A 16,801-nucleotide genomic window follows, 5' to 3' on the forward strand; every position below is an offset into this window, starting at 1 on the left:
TGAAGCCAATTTAATTGACTAACAAGCAGCGAGTTTGATACAGGAGCTGCATTGGGGCAGTGTGTGTCGGGGAAGCCTGGCATACCTAGAGGATGCATGAAGCACTTGAAGAGGGTTCGATAATTCTACCATGAACTGAGCAATGATGTTTTTGTTTCTGACAGTCCACAGTTTCCCCCTCCTCCTGTAATTTTCACTTCTCTAGTAGATAAAACCAGGGTTTTAGGGAAGCATGACCTGTCAGGAACTTGCTGTATTTAGTCTAGCGAGACAGACAGGTGGTTTTCCGCTCTGAAGTTTTGTCAATATTTTGCGCTTGTGCTGTGTTTGAGGTTGATGTGGATTTGCAGTGTGTTTTTATATTTGTGGTCGATTTGCTCAGCTCACCAAAGAGACACTTTTTTTGGACAAACTTGGGATTTTTGTTGCAAGTTTTTCATGATTTATCTGTGCAAAAAGAACCTACCAATTTATTTTGCAAAATTATTATTATTTTTTTAAAACCTGTACTCAACAAGAACATGTGAGCATGCATCTGATAACTAACACTGGATAGCGGAAATGTGGCTCTAGTTACCTAGCAGCGCTGTTCAGCAGCAGTGAGCTCTGTAGGGAGCCACCTTTACATTGAATACTGCCATCTACTGTTTAGTGAGGAGGTGTGTTGGTTTAATCCATTACAAGGCCAGGCTTGTCTTCACTAGATTAAAAAGGTATCATTTACATTGCGGTGTTGTATTCGCCAGGTTAGACTCTTTTTTTTTTTTTTTGTTCCTTCGGTAGATTAGCCTGTGGGAATTGCTTCAGCTAAGCTGGATATTAAATTGGGCTCAGATAACAATGACAGCATTGCTTATTTCGCGGACCAGTCGGAGGAACAAAGAACCACTAATTGTTTAAAGAAACCCGACTCAGCTGTGAATTTCAGCGCTCAGTTCTCTGCCAGTGCTGCTTTGTAAGCAATGCTTTGTCACCTTCATGGAGTTTCTCATGTGATGGTTTGTTTTTCTGTTTGTTTCCCCTCCTCTCTGCAGCCGGTTGCCGAGCCCATTCCCATCTGCAGCTTCTGCCTCGGGACGAAGGAGCAGAACCGGGACAAGAACCCAGAGGAGCTGATCTCCTGCGCGGACTGCGGCAACAGCGGTGTGTGAGGCTGGGGGGCAGGGACACTGGGATAGGGGCGCTATGTGGGGCTGGAACACTGGGATAGGGGCGCTGTGTGAGGCTGGGACACTGGGATCGGGGCGCTGTGTGGGGCTGAGGGGCAGGGACACTGGGATAGGAGCGCTGTGTGGGGCTGGGACACTGGGATAGGGGCGCTGTGTGAGGCTGGGGGGCAGGGACACTGGGATAGGGGCGCTGTGTGGGGCTGGGACACTGGGATAGGGGCGCTGTGTGGGGCTGTGGGGCAGGGACACTGGGATAGGAGCGCTGTGTGGGGCTGGCACACTGGGATAGGGGCGCTGTGTGGGGCTGGGGGGCAGGGACACTGGGATAGGAGCGCTGTGTGGGGCTGGCACACTGGGATAGGGGCGCTGTGTGGGGCTGGGGGGCAGGGACACTGGAGATCGGGGTTCTGTCTGCTCTGCTGAGCAGGGTTGGGGTTAATTCCTGTTTTTCAACTTCAATTCCTTTTTTTAAAATAAATTTCCAATTCCCATTCCCTTTTAATCAATTCTAACACGTCGTTGATCTCGGTGGCAACAAATTACTTCAATTACTTCAATAAGGAGGCTGTGTGGTGCAGTGGTTAAAGAAAAGGGCTTGTAACTAGGAGGTCCCCGGTTCAAATCCCACCTCAGCCACTGACTCACTGTGTGACCCTGAGCAAGTCACTTAACCTCCTTGTGCTCTGTCTTTCGGGTGAGACGTAATTGTAAGTGACTCTGCAGCTGACGCATAGTTCACACACCCGAGTCTCTGTAAGTCGCCTTGGATAAAGGCGTCTGCTAAATAAACAAATAATAATAATAATTGAAGGCACTGTTAGTCAAATACATTGGCTTCAAATGAAAGCAGTTGAAACAATCACATCAGTTATGTCTTTTTAAAGTGTCAATTCCAATTCTTTCGAAGGGAATTGGGAATTGATTTTAAAAAGTAATTAGAATCGAAAAACCAGGAATTGCTCCCGACCCTGCTGCCTAGCATGGGAACACGCATTCACATTGCACTGGGGTTGAGCAGAGCTAGTGGAGGTTTTCAGGAAGCAGTGTGAGCCAGTGGTTAAAGTCCAGGGCTTTTAACCAGAAGGTCACCGGTTCAAATCCCACCTCTGCCACTGACTGACTCACTGCGTGTGACTCTGAGCAAGTCACTTCACCTCCTTGTGCTCCGTCCTGCGGATGAGATGTTAAATCAATGTCCTATTGTAAATGACTCTGCATATAATGCACAGTTCACAACCTACCTCTGTAAAGCGCTTTGTGATGGTGGTCCACTATGAAAGGCGCTATATAAAATAAAGATAGTACTAATATTACATGACAGCAGCCATTCGCATTCCTGTGGATTCTTTAAAAACCCTCGCAGGAAAGTCACCTTGAACTCCAGTGTGTGCCTCCAGCTGCACTACAGTTCGATATATTAGAGAAGGATATAAAACAAATGGGAGTAGATTTCTTTTTATTATTATTGCTGCTGTTGTTGTTTTTCTCTCTCAGGTCACCCGTCATGTCTGAAGTTCTCTGCAGAGTTGACGGTTCGAGTGAAAGCCTTGCAGTGGCAGTGCATAGAGTGCAAGACGTGTAGTTCTTGTCAAGACCAGGGGAAAAATGCGGTAAGTGGCGACTGACTGCTCTTTCTTTATAGTCTCAGCTTACTGTGGAAGATAGAGGAGCATGGATGATGTTTGCATGCATGCACTGTGTTTTAAAGAGATTTTCAGATTAGCAAAATCATTAGAGAAACAGTAGCAGCAGCTGGTGTGGGCTGCAGATTGTAAATTATATATATATATATATATATATATATATATATACACTGCTGTGCAAAAGTGTTGGACGCATTCAGGAGTTACAATATATAGAGATGTTAGGAGCATCAATAATTTACTCAAAGCCTCCACTAGTGTTTTTCATTATTATAACAACGTTTGACTGTTATTAATACAGCTTAGTTTGGGTGAGAAGAAACCAAGCTTGTCATTTAGCAATCTTTGATCAGAATCTTCAAAAACTTGTGATCCCAACAACTCAAAGTAAACTATATGTGAGCAGCTGATCTGAAGTGTTGTAGTAGTGAATCCATCACCTTTACCCAGTGGATCTCAACGGGGGGGGGGGGGGGGGGGGCGGCAATCCAAGGGGCCCCCCCTCCCCCTCCCCCTCCCCCTCCCCCTCCCCCTCCCCCGTTTATAACGGTCTTCGGTTAAAACGCTCATATTGTTTGTCCCTGGAGACCCGTGTTATAGCGAGGGAGCACTGTGTCTGTGTGTGTGTGTGTGTGTGTATATATATATATATATATATATATATATATATATAATCTCGGCCAATAGAGAGGTGGTGATCAGCGTGTACCTGTCCTTCAGTGCCAGCCTCCTCCTGTGCTGTTCCTGAATTAGAACAGTCCTAAAATAGATCATGTGTGTAACAAACAGCTACCTGGAGCGTCTCGTGACAAGCCAAGCCAGGGAACAGCAGGGGCTGAACCAGCTGCCTCTGTATCGAGGTGACCAAGCAGCCCACTAGCTGTGAGGCAGGGGGGGGCTTTGTACATCACAGACTGCCACACGGGGCTCATTTCCTATACTGCTTGTGTCGGAGGGTTATAATGTTTACAGTGTGTCTGTAACTGCAATAGTTTACATGTCATATTCAAAATACAGGCTTTAGCTGCACAATAAAAATGTATGGATGTGATGTGTCTATACAGTGCTGTAACGGGTGCTGTGTCTGTGTGATAATGTTGTACTTAATTATTATTAATTAGTCATTTAGCAGTCGCTTTTATCCAAAGCGACTTGGAGACTAGGGGGTGAACTCTGCTTCATCAACAACTGCTGCTGCTGCTGCTGCAGAGTCACCTCCAATAGGAGCTCGTTTGTTTTACGCCTCATCCGAAGGACGGAGCACAAGGAGGTTCAGTGACTTGCTCAGGATCACACACAGTGAGTCAGTGGCTGAGCTGGAATTTGAACCGGGACCCTCCTGGTATCAAGCCCTTTTCTTTAACCGCTTTGTGTCCGGTGTGTGTTGGTTTTAGCATGGAGCCCCATGTTAATAGCTGCTCCTTGTGTCTGTGTTGCAGGATAACATGCTGTTCTGTGACTCGTGTGACCGCGGGTTTCACATGGAGTGCTGCGACCCTCCACTCACACGGATGCCCAAAGGTGAGCAAAACATTTCCTTCTGTAATTATCAGTTGATCAGGTTTTCCAAGAACTCGCTCCCCGCATCTGAATCGCACGATTGCGCAAACAAATGTCATTCGCTTTCTGCATTTCGTTATACCTTTTTATTAAACTATCAAAGGGCTTGCTCAGTTCCAAAGAACAATTGGAATCACAGTCCATTCACTTCACTGCGAGTGCTTTGGTCAAAGAGAAATATCACATGTTACTGGAGGAAGACCAGCACTCACTTTGAGGCTGGATGCCTTCCTGAGTGCGTCTGTGCTCGCGTTATTTAAAATGAAGAAATAAAGAAACCAATTTTTTTAAAAGATGTGACCTGAGTGCTGGTCTTCTTGTAACGTGGTATACATTGTATTGCATTGAAACAGACACAATATCAAGCATGTGTCACACTGCAGCTCTCTGTCATAGTGTAGGGTGGAGGAGTTATTACCAGGTTCTCAGCGCTGTAGCAGAGCATTAGGATTAAAAAGTAATTGTTTAAAATGAATAAGAAACATTTTTATTTGTTAGTCAGCTGTTTAAATTCAATTCACATCCTTAAGGCAACACACCAAGAGATGCCTTTTCAAACAATGGGACAGTGGTGGTAAGGTATTCCAAAGGCTAAACCAAATTAATATTGTTCATCTCAAAATATGAAATTACATTTAAATGTCTATTTAATCAGGATAGAACCCTTGAGGTCTATCTCGTTTACAAGGGGGTGCTGGCAGAAGGCAGCAAGAAATAGCATTATTAAAATCAGCCGCAGTCAGACAAGTCATTCAAACGGGGCAGAAACGCTTGATAAAAACAGTAATAGATTATTATTATTATTTTTTCAACATGTTTGTGTTTTGCAGGAATGTGGATCTGTCAGATCTGTCGGCCGCGGAAAAAGGGAAGAAAGCTCTTACACAAAAAAGCAGCGCAGATCAAACGGCGCTACACGGCGCCCCTGGGCCGTCCCAAGAACAGGTTAAAGAAGCAGAACGCAGCGTATGTGCCTTTTATCACAGACCAGCCTTTCCTTTCAACTGTGTGCAGTGCAAGCGATTCTGTATTAAGACCCCTATTGCCTTGCAGCTGCATCCATTCCAGCTTGATTAGCTACAGTATGTATAGGCAACAAGCGTGGGTGTGTCTTAAGAAACTCATTGTAAAATCAGGAATGGATCTTTATCCAAGGCGACTTACAGGGGTTCCAGGGCAATACAAGGTTACAGTGCAAAAATAACATTTAAATACAGTGTAGTTTACAGTGAGTGCAAATACTACTAGAATACAATACAAGATAAGAAGTAACAAGTTAGGATTACAGTGACAGAATAGTAGTGCAAGGATAGTGCATCAGTTGAGAGTTCAGTGTATGAGACGGTCACAGGCTCCGTATTAAAGGGCAGTTTGTTTGTTTTTCGTCCCCTCAGATCGAAAGGCCCCTTTAAGAAGCTGCGTGGCAGGCCGGGCCTGGGTCGGGGGCGGAGACGCAAGCTCTCCAAACTGTCCCGCGGCTCCTCGTCGCCCCCTTCCTCCCCCTGCTCCTCCTCCTCCTCCTCCTCAGGGGGTTACCCTGGCGATGACCACCTGCTGTTCGACTTCGGGGACGGAGCGGGGATCCGGCTCAACAAAAAAACCAAAGGGCTCATCGACGGCCTGACCAAATTCTTCACCCCCTCCGCGGACGGGCGCAAAGCCCGGGGCGAGGTGGTGGACTACTCGGAGCAATACAGGATCCGGAAGAAAGGGGAGCGCAAATCCAGCACTTCAGACTGGCCAGGAGGTGAGCCGGGGCCACGCTTTTAATAAGCCTGTTCTTTACTAGGGATAGTGTCAGGTGTCTTACACTGAGGTGTGGTGACTTGGGAGCAGGGTTAGTGAAGCGATTCTGCCTCCCACCCACATACTCCAACAACCCGAATTTCATTCAGAATTTTTTTTTGTTTGTTTTGGAAGCGTGAGCATCTTCTGTTTTTTATATTTCATTTTTATAAGACTTTGAAGTAGACATGCAACTCCACTTAATAATACTACTATATATTGATATATCTGTATCTACATATACATTTTAGATTCATTTAAACGAAACAGTAAAGATGCAGCATGTTGGGAATGGCAGGTCTGTGGTCTGGTTTGATAAGGAGTCGTTTGCCCCACCTGACAGATTGCATGGAAGATCACGTGGCAGTCTCTTGCATATTAGAGACACCTAGGTGTCCCGAACGCACCTGTTTTCATTTTAATTGTCTCTCTCTCCAGACAATCAGGACTCGTGGGATGACAGGCGGGACGGTGAAGACAGGTTGCTGGGGAGCCAGGAGATCATGTCAGAGAAAGACATCGAACTGTTCAGGCACATTCAGGAGCTAGCACTGCAGGTATGCATTCTCAGCTGGGAGTCAGGGTAGTCACTCCATAAAGTTATATTGAATTAAGGCTGGAGGAAAACCATCGTGACTACCTACACAAGACCAAACCTTTTGGGAAATCGAAGGGTTATTGCCACCTTCCCGTAGGTGGGGGTCCTTCTGATGGCGTTTTAATCCAAAACAAAATAATGGCTCTGAAATGCTGTACAATGCTGCAAAATGGAATCCCCCTGAAGCTTGCCTGTTTGAAAGCTGCTTTCCCACCCTCTGCATGTGGAGGGGGTGCTCCTGCATTCCTGCACTGAGCTCCAAGCTGCTGCTTCCCCTGGGATGACTGATGTGACTAAACGCTGCCTGATGCCCTCTGACCCTACAAGGAAAAGACTCCCTGACTCTGCCGAGGGGATTATCCCAAGGAATTCATTCTCATTGTTTAACCCCTGAAGGTACACAAGGAATCGAACGCATGTTGTTCTAGCGGTTTTTTTTTCAAAAATACATTTTGAGAGCGACTCGAGTATCACGAGGATGAAACCGATCATTCGGATGACCGACCAGGTCCAACCTGTCGGTACGTTTGAAACCCTGTTTCGTGCAAAAGCTTGTTGCAAAAAAATAAGAAAGTTAGCATTGTTTTTATTTGTACCTTAAAGGGTTAAACGTCTGTAGAGGCTTAAAGAGATGCGGTCTAACAGTTTCTTCAAGTTAAAGCCTGTTTTATAAATTGAACGGGGCAGCGAGGTTATGCAAGCAGCTTGAATGATTATAATAGGTATTAATAGGTTATTATTTATTGATCTAGTTTTTATACATGCAAGCAATTCATTGTTTTGCTTTATTCCATATTGCAATGCTTTCTGAACAGCTTCTTGTTTAATAAAAATAAAAATAGTAATTTTCATATCGGAATACGAAAGTCCTTCTACCCTTCTCCCTCCCATCCTCACTCCCTGTGATCCCAGGAAAGGCAGGCAGGCTGATAATGAGAGCAGACAGCCCGGAACCACAGGGAGCCGTGCAGGAGCGCGGAGGGAAGCAGCCTGCTATTCTTCTCCCTGCGATTCTTGTTGGAAGCATGACTTATTTGCATTGTGTGTGTGTGTGGATGGCAGACAGGAGAGGCCCCAAGCAGGCTGAGCTTACAATACAAGCCTCGGCATACGGGCTCGAGGGGGGGGGGGATGGAAACTGCACTGTGCTTTAGTCAGCTGGAAGCGAGGAGTTTGTCTGTTCTTGTGTTCTGTTTTTATTTGCGTGCCCCATTGAAAACCACAAGAGCTTTTTTTTTGTTATAGCTTTAGGCAATGTGATTCAAATTCACAACAAGGTTTATTTTTAGTTTTACAGCCAAGCCCCAGTTCTAAAAACAAGAAAAAGCATCTCCTTTTAAATAGAAAAATTTGACCAATTTAATCAGTCTTTTTAGACATCAGTTAACCGTTTGCTTTCTTTAAGCAGATCCCGGATTAAATGCAGCTCACTTTTAAATCGGCATCACTGGAGATCTGGGATGAATAATAAAAGAGAAAGGATCCCCTGAAGGATAGCTGACCCCTGTTTTTAAAATAGCAATCTATGGGTAGTGCTGTGTTAGTTTGCTGTGGCTCTTGTGCAGTCCAGTGGAGCGCTTCACTACCGGCTGTGTAACCCAGGGCTCCACCCAGTTCAATTCATCACTGTGAGGTCTCTGCATTGCCCTGCGTTGGGGTCAGACTGCTAAATAAACAGGGGTTTCCATACGGACATTGTGTCCAGGGTCAGGGGCAATTCCAATTCCTTTGCCACTGTGAGAAGCTCATTTTAACAGAATACCGCTAATTGCAGTTTTGGTCAGTGACGTGTTGGAATTGATTAAAAATGGAATCGGGATATGGAATTGGGAATTGATTTTAAAAAGATATCGGGAAATGGATTGGAATTGAGCCCGACCCTGGTTTGTGTCCTCTCACAAGTACACTGCTCGAAAAGAGCTAGCACTACACTCGCACAAACTAAAATGCTTCTTTTGAAGTGTGCAGTTTTTGGAAGCGAGTTGGTTGATTTAAACCACTGAATTCAGCAGCAGCAGCAGCAGTGAGGTCTGTTGTCAGCACAGCACCTGGGGAAACGGAAATGCATTCTCTCACAGAGAGGGTGAGGGGCCCCAGAGCTGGTGCGCTCAGCTCAGTTCAGCTCACAGCACAGAAGCCCGTCTGCCTGTCTGCCCCGCGGGTGTCAGAGTTGTCGTGCGTGTCGGTGTGTCTTCGCTGTTCCTCCATGTGCATGCAGCTGTACTGGAGCCGGGCCTCTGCATTCCCACTGGGAATCCTGCTGGCAGAGAGTTGGGAAGGAGAGGGGAGGGAGCTGGGAGAGGCAGCAACAGAGCAGGTAGTCCCTTTCTGAAACATTTAATTGTGTGTGTGTGTGTGTGTGTGTAAATGTCCCCTGGAGAGCAGATCGTTGTCTGTCTTGCAGTAAGACTCCACAGTGCTTTGCAGTTTGTGCCATTGCATATTTGTGTGTGTGTGTGTGCTTGGACACATTGGACTATATTCTAAAAGCTATTCACTACAGATCCTCATCAGTAATTCTTTCGGGGGGTGGGAGTCAAACTTTGTGTTAATATGTGATTTAATTAGATAAAACAGAACCTGCATTGGTGTTCTCTGTTTGTTTGGTCTCTCATTGAGCAGACCAGCTATGCCTTTTGGTTACACAAGCTCTAAGTTTCCATTCAAGACAAGGTAGTAGTTTAATAACCTGCCCAGGAAAAGAGAGCGCTGTGTTCATGATCAGTCCATGAAGTGACATGCAGTCAGTAACGCAGGTCACCTGGGAAGGAGGTGTTATGAAGGGCATGGTGCTGAACACTGGGCAGGTGCTTCTCCGTTTACACAACTTCACTCTGCCAACAAAAATCAATTGAGATCCTGGAGTCAGTCTTCTTGTCCAATATGACGGTTGAGCTGGGTTTAATGAATATCGACTTGCAGAGTAACAGCATACATATTAACATTTAGATCTTTTATTTAACGTCATGCAATGAAAGAAACTACAAAATGATATCGCAAAAAATGATAGTTATACAGTGTTTCATGTTAGATTTCAAAATGTCACATTTTTTTGATTGGTCAGTTTTTTGTTAAGTATATGGGAAAACTCCAAAGAGGTGTGTAATTCAATATGTTAACGTCACATTGTTCCGCAGGTTTCATTCGACTTTATGAAGTGAAAGTAGTTCATTTTGTAGGGTGATGGCCATAGCTGTACATTCATGTGCTGTGATTCCTTGTCAGGACCTGGTCCCTGGTCATAGGCACTGTGCATTATGGAATGCAGGGTTCTGATCTGATCTCTGATCTGTCTGTTTGTTTCGGATTTGCAGAAAGTCGGGGTGACCGGACCCCCAGATCCACAGGTGCGCTGTCCTTCGGTCATCGAGTTTGGGAAGTATGAGATCCAGACGTGGTACTCTTCACCGTACCCACAGGAATACAGCAGGTACAGCCTCCACTTCCACTGCAGCCCCAGGACCACAGCCTGGCCCTGACTTTGTCTTGTACAACGCTGTACACATGATGAGTCTCAAAGCTTAACTTGCAGCACAGCCTGGTACAATGCATCAGCTAATACTTCAAGTATTACCGCTGACCCAAAGCAAGCCCTAACCTTTTAATAAATAAAACAAACTGCTTTTGTAATCTTTGCTCTCGCAGATGTCTCGTGCTTTAAGCGAGTTTTCCCCGCATGCTTGCTTTTTATTATTATTTATTATTTTATTATTATTATTATTATTATTATTATTATTATTATTGCAGGCCAGTGACCTGAAATGTAACTCAATGAGAGCAAAAGTAAACGCTCCAGTTCTGCCAAGCCGATTGGCAGTGTCCCCAGACGCCCAGGTGCTGTGGAGTTCATGTGAAATGTGAAAGTGCGCTTAAGGCTTTCTCTGCTTTTGAATTCCCGTTTCCTTGCTTTTAATTTGTTAAGCTTGCACTAGCTATTAGGAAACCATGGCTCAGATTTATTTTTCATCAACATCGGTGACTTGTTTTCATACAACGCATACAGAATAATAATAATGATAATGAAAATAACATTGAAATTATTTTGAATCTCCAACACCATACTTGAACCACAATTGAACCAAAAAAAAAACGGGGAGTTAAATATAACTAGACTAAGCAGAAGATAAAAGAAGATAACTGAAATTGGCAGCAGAGAGACTTTTCCATACAGACGCAGTGTGCGTACAATGTGGTTTACACTTGCCACCTCTCTGCTTTCATCTTTGCTTACAGATGGGGGCTAATTCGAGGTTCACATCCTGTTTAGTTGTGTCTGTTGCCATGGTTTCAGGTGCTGTGGCTGAGGCAGAAGCACATTTTAGAGCTGTAGATCATAGCAAGCTTCAGGTCTGGCTGCTTGGTACAATTTGCATGCAGCTGCAGGGCCAGGTCAATTGTATTTAGACAGCCAGGCTGCTAGTTTGTAAGCTGGCACTGATTTGATACAGACTGGCCCGTCACCAGCAGGGCCTGCCAGTGCTGTCCCTCTCTGTGGACAGGGACCTGCAGGTGTATCACACCTCCTCTCACTGCGCACTTCACTTCTGGAGTGTGAGTTTAATATGTACAGTTGACCATAGTTGTACAATCTGCAACCTCATTTCTTATTTGATTATCTTATAGGCATTTATCAACGATAATCGATGCAATGACGGTTTATTTTTTCAAAATAAATAACAAACATAATTATTTTTTTAACTGACGATAACTAAATTTAATCAAGTTAATCAAAATAAATAACAAACATAATTATTTTTTTAACTGACGATAACTAAATTTAATCAAGTTAATCAAAAAGGAACAACTTCCATTCAAATCAGAACCGATAAAAAAAGAAAAATCAAGGACTTGAGTTTAACAACTGAAAAGAATATGCGTGCGTCCGCATCAGATGTCCCTTCAACATTGTAATAACAATAAAAACAAATACTATATTTTAACAGAAGTCATTGCTATCTGAACTTGTGGTTGATTTTTTCCTGTCTTGTTCCATCACCCAGATTTGTGAAACGTGAAGACCCCTCAAACAGGGTCAGCTGTACAGCTCTGGCCAAAGGTTTTACATCAGCTAGAATTAAGATTGAGATAGTTTAAAAAAAAAAAAAAACTACGAACTTAATTTAGATCTTTTATTTATCATCATGTAATCAAAGAAACTACACAATTATACTGCAGGTGTCTACCAGAAGCCATAATAGTAGTACAGTAGTATTTGAAGCTAGATTTTGAAATTTTTCACATTTTTCAATTTGTTAGTATCTGGAAAACTCCAAAGCGGTGTGTAATTCAATATGTTAACGTAACATTATTCAGCAGGTTTCGTTAAACTTTATGAAGCGAAATTAGTTCTGACTGTACATATTGACAGTAGTGCGCAAATTTATTAGAACACCCCATTGCTTCTGTATTGGATTTATTTTGCATATAAAATCAAACCAATGTAACTGTCAAAACAGGCAAGTGAGCGATTCTCTCATTTAATGGATGATTTTAATAGACCACACGTGTGATTCATTTAAAATAGTGAGAGAAAAGGAACACGGAGCCACACGTGATAAAACGCAGGAGACTTTTTAGAAGTTGTTTAAGACGCCTGATTAAAGCACAAAGAGGTCGAAACATTTTCACTATTGTTTCTATATCACTGATTACTGAGTGGAAATTGAAATTCTCACACCCTGTGGTTTTCATGCAGGTAGGTATATAAAGGATATAAATGACAAATCTTGAGGTGTTTGAATAAAGTTGAATACTGTATCATGTTTCATTTCAAATAAATAAATAACCCCACGCATAGCGAGCGCCGTGCTCCATGTCCTCAGAATGCCAGAGATGAGAAGTCAGATGTAGTGGATCCGAAGCGTCCTGAAATGTGGCGTTTCGTTTGGCTGTTCATGGTTTACAATGACGCTGTCGTTTGGCTTGCTTTGCTCTCTGCCAGACTGCCCAAGCTGTACCTGTGTGAGTTCTGTCTCCGGTACATGAAGAGCAGAAGCATCCTCTACCAGCACATGAGGAAGTGTGGCTGGTTCCACCCTCCTGCCAATGAGATCTATAGGCAAGGCAACGTCTCTGTGTTCGAGGTCAGTGTCTCTGTGCAACTGCTTTCTGTTTTTGCTTAGTTTTTTTTTGCCTGCTGGGATTCATTCATTCATCAGAAAGAATTATTTAAAAAATAAAAAAAAAATAAAAAAAAAATTCATGAGCAGGTAGTATCTCTCTCTCTGTCTCTCTGTCTCTCTCTCCTGTGTGTGTCTCCCCTTGCTGTGTGGCTCAGTCTCTGACCTCTCTCTCTCTCTCTCTCTCTCTCTCGTGTTTCTCCTCTTGCTGTGTGGCTCAGTCTCTGTCTCTTCTTTCACTCCTCTCTCTCTCTTTCTCTCTCTCTCTCTCTCTCTCTCTCTCTCTCTCTCTCTCTCTCTCTATCTCTCTCCTCTTGCTGTGTGGCTCAGTCTCTGACCTCTCTCTCTCTCTCTCTCTCTCTCTCCCTCTCTCTCTCTCTCTCTCTCTCTCTTCTCTTGCTGTGTGGCTCAGTCTCTGACTCCTCTCTCCTGTGTTCAGGTGGACGGAAACGTCAGTACGATCTACTGCCAGAACCTCTGCCTGCTCGCCAAGCTCTTCCTGGACCACAAGACGCTTTACTATGATGTGGAGCCGTTCCTCTTCTACGTGCTGACGCAGAACGATGCCAAGGGCTGCCACCTGGTCGGGTATTTCTCCAAGGTGGGTCACCTGACAGTGCGCTGCATCATCGGGGCGTTCGATTTCCCCCTTCTAATTCTCCAAGTGTGTGGTCTGCGGCCCTGACGTTCTCAAATGGGTTTTGTGTAGCTCGGTGACGTTTCTCTCGCCCTGTTTCCTGCAGTGCAGTTCTCAGTGTTTTTTTCTGTTTGTCTCCCTCTGCTTCGTTCAGGAGAAGCATTGTCAGCAGAAGTACAACGTGTCCTGCATCATGATTCTTCCACAGTACCAGCGCAAGGGCTACGGCCGGTTCCTCATCGACTTCAGTGAGTACTGACTGTCCGGGAGTGATGAAAGAGCACTCGACACTCACTGACCAGGCGACATAAAGTGCAGCTTCGAAAGGGACAAGCTCAAACCTCTCCTGACTCACTGGAATAATCTACAGTTTAATAGAGCAAGTGTAGTGGTCTACCAGCTTGATTAGCCTCAGTGTGTCTAGGTAACAATCTCAGGTGTGTGTGATTATTTAACTCATAGTAAAACCAGGAATCAAACTGCTCTGCAATGTGGTGTTGCCTGGGACTTAAAGTCCACCACAACAAAGTACACTCTCACAACTAACTGTAAATTAAGTTTGTTTTATAGTATAATCCTGGGACAGATATTCAAACAAACGCTGCTTGAAATGTATTCCGTCAGAATGATGGCTCGGGTGTAACCCTCGTCTCTCCCCCTCCCCTCCCGCAGGCTACCTGCTGTCGAAGCGTGAGGGCCGGGCTGGCTCCCCGGAGAAGCCTCTGTCAGACCTGGGCCGCCTCTCCTACATGGCGTACTGGAAGAGTGTCCTCCTGGAGTGCCTTCACCGCTGCCACGACAAGCAGCTGACCATCAAGAAGCTGAGCAAGCTGACGGGGATCTGCCCCCAGGACATCACCGCCACGCTGCAGCAGCTGGGCATGCTGGAGCCCCGCGGGGGCCGGTAAGCAGCCAGCCGGGTCCACCGCAAAACATAACAAACGCCAGCCCAGGGCGTGGGAATCAACACTCGTACTGCTAGCTTCACAGACCCTGATTCACACTACTCCTTGCTTTAGGCAAAGAAGTCCAACACCTAGTGCTAATCCAGGTCTATTAAACCAGCTGCTATTGCACAGCAGTGTCACCCATTCCAGGTTTGTAATACCAGTCCCAGTGTATAGGTAACAAGCTCAGGTGTGTGTGATTAAACTTGTAGTAAAATCAAGTAGTGGATCAAACTGCTGTGCAGTGGGCGTCTTGTTTGACACTTTCTCTTTTATGATGTCAGCAGTTTGCTTGTTTGCATTCTTACGATGCCTGCATAAATCAGTATTCACGGATACTCCTCCTGGGTGACTGTGCTGCAGAGGCGACTCTGGTCTCCAGTGAGCTCTGCCCTGAATCCACTCTCGACTCTCCTGCCTCTCCCCCTGCAGGCTCGTGCTGCTCCGCAGAGAGAAGATGATCCTGGAGCACATGGCCAGGCTGCGAGCTCGGCCTCGGCACATCGAGCTGCACCCCGAGAGTCTGCACTGGACCCCCGTCATCGTGTCCAACACTGTGCTGTCAGAGGAGGAGGAGGAGGAGGAGGGAGGAGATCCCGGCAAGGAGGTCAGTTCACACTGCAGAGTCAGGCTTAAAGCTGCCCCTGTCGGTACTGGGCAGGGTCGGAGTCAATTCCTGTTTTAAATTCAATTCCCAGTGCTTTGAAAGGAATTGGAATTGATATTTTAGAGACATTTAATAATTTCTTCGACTGCTTTCATTTGAAGCCAATTGAATTAACTAGCAAACATTTGGAAAAAAAGCAACCACAAAACAGCAGTCCTGGTCAACATGATGATAAAAAGAATACAAATCAATGTATTAACTGTTTTTCTAATTCCTGTTTTTTTTTTTTGTATCCTTGGCAGAGCAAGCAGAATGCAGCTCCTTTACTGAACTCATGGGAGAAGGAGGAAGAGGGTGGCAAGCGGTTCTCCGTGTTATCCAACAGCAAGACCCCGTCCACGACCCCCTCCGGTCAACCCAGCCGCCTTCTCACAGCTGACCCGGCGCCACTGCCCCCTCCCACCACCAACGGAGAGACCCGGCGTGGCAGGAGGGGCAAGAGGAAGCGGGGGCGCCTCTGGCTGAAAGGGAAGGCAGCGGCTGCAGCAGCAGAGGAGTCCCTGGGAGAGGGAGAGGGAGAGGAAGAGGAGGAGGAGGAGCCCCCCCCCACGCTGCTTGCGGTGGACAGAAAGCCGTCTCTTCCCAAGAGGAGGCTGGGAGAAGGTGGGGAGCTCCCGAGGAGGAGGGGTCGGCCGGGCCAGAAGGGGGCTCTGAAGAGACGGCTCAGCGAGGGGGGGCCCCGGAGGCAGGTGGGCAGGCCTCCGCAGAGGAGGCTGAGTGAGGGAGCTGCGGAGCCCCAGAGGAGCAGGTGCTTCAGCGAGAGCAGCGAGGAGGAGGAGGAGGAGGAGGAAGAGGGAGCCAGCTCTCCGCCCGCGCTCTCCAAACCCACACTCAAGTGCAAGGTAACGAGCGCACGCTCCCCTGATCTTTCAGAGTCCAGATATTTAATAACAAACATATTAAAAAGTTCAAATTTTAAGCTAGCCAGTGTGTCTAGGTAACAAGCTCAGGTGTGTCTTATTAAAGTGAAATGAGGAATGGATCAAACTGCTATGCAATGGGAGTCTTACTTCCATCCCTGTATAGTATTTGCTGTAGTCCTACAATCTGTCTCTGTCGGTCTCTAACTCTCTATTTGTGTCTGTCTCTGCCCCCTGCCTCTCTCTCTCTCTCTCTGCCTCTGTTTTGTTCAGAAGCCTCTCAGGAAGCGGCGAGTGCGGAGGCGCAGTCACCCCCACAGCAGCGTCGTCACGGAGACCATCTCGGAGACCACCGAGGTGCTGGACGAGCCCTTCGTGGACTCGGACTCGGAGAGGTCCATGCCACGGCTGGAGCCCACGTTGGAGAGCTCCTTCACACGGGGGTACCGCCGCTGCCTGCCCCCCCGAGCCGCTCTCCGACAGACGCCCTCCGGCAAGAGGAAGCAGCGGGAGCGTGAGGGAGAGTCCGAAGAGGAAGGTGAGGAACCGACCAGTTAGGGCCTCCTCTGCTCAATATTACCATCGAACACTTTGAAAATATATTTCAGTTTTCAGGAAATGTTATTTGTTTGGCAATAGGGCACAAGGATATTTATTAATGTATGTATTTTATTTATTTATTTAATTTATTGTAATATGCTCACAAATACTGAACCAGATATTATGAAGATGCTGCTGTCTGATCACTTAGTGGGTTACAAGTCACCAGTGTAATTGGTATTTTTCACTGGAACATTGCAAACTCCTCTACTCGTT

The 16,801-nt window shown here is 45.8% G+C and overlaps 1 protein-coding gene across 8 annotated transcripts in view; it reads left to right on the plus strand.

The window, feature by feature from the left end:
• Positions 1-16,801, plus strand: part of LOC117397707 (histone acetyltransferase KAT6A) — a 47,157-nt gene that overhangs the window by 24,467 nt on the left and 5,889 nt on the right. For 7 of the 8 annotated variants that reach the window (XR_009323745.1, XR_009323744.1, XR_009323746.1 and 4 more), the window contains 14 exons: positions 1,035-1,143; positions 2,664-2,779; positions 4,252-4,333; positions 5,203-5,338; positions 5,767-6,119; positions 6,596-6,714; positions 10,070-10,185; positions 12,697-12,838; positions 13,314-13,475; positions 13,666-13,759; positions 14,184-14,415; positions 14,891-15,065; positions 15,368-15,967; positions 16,259-16,523. Coding sequence is in view for 4 of the 8 variants with exons in the window: in XM_059020031.1 (XP_058876014.1) it covers positions 1,035-1,143; positions 2,664-2,779; positions 4,252-4,333; positions 5,203-5,338; positions 5,767-6,119; positions 6,596-6,714; positions 10,070-10,185; positions 12,697-12,838; positions 13,314-13,475; positions 13,666-13,759; positions 14,184-14,415; positions 14,891-15,065; positions 15,368-15,967; positions 16,259-16,523 (2,701 nt within the window). In the remaining 4 variants the exon portion in view is untranslated. The remainder of the gene's footprint in view (positions 1-1,034; positions 1,144-2,663; positions 2,780-4,251; positions 4,334-5,202; positions 5,339-5,766; positions 6,120-6,595; positions 6,715-10,069; positions 10,186-12,696; positions 12,839-13,313; positions 13,476-13,665; positions 13,760-14,183; positions 14,416-14,890; positions 15,066-15,367; positions 15,968-16,258; positions 16,524-16,801) is intronic. The other variant, XM_059020033.1, reaches the window with a different exon arrangement.

This window comes from Acipenser ruthenus, unplaced genomic scaffold (genome assembly GCF_902713425.1).
Source record: "Acipenser ruthenus unplaced genomic scaffold, fAciRut3.2 maternal haplotype, whole genome shotgun sequence".
Taxonomy (NCBI): Eukaryota; Metazoa; Chordata; class Actinopteri; order Acipenseriformes; family Acipenseridae; genus Acipenser; species Acipenser ruthenus.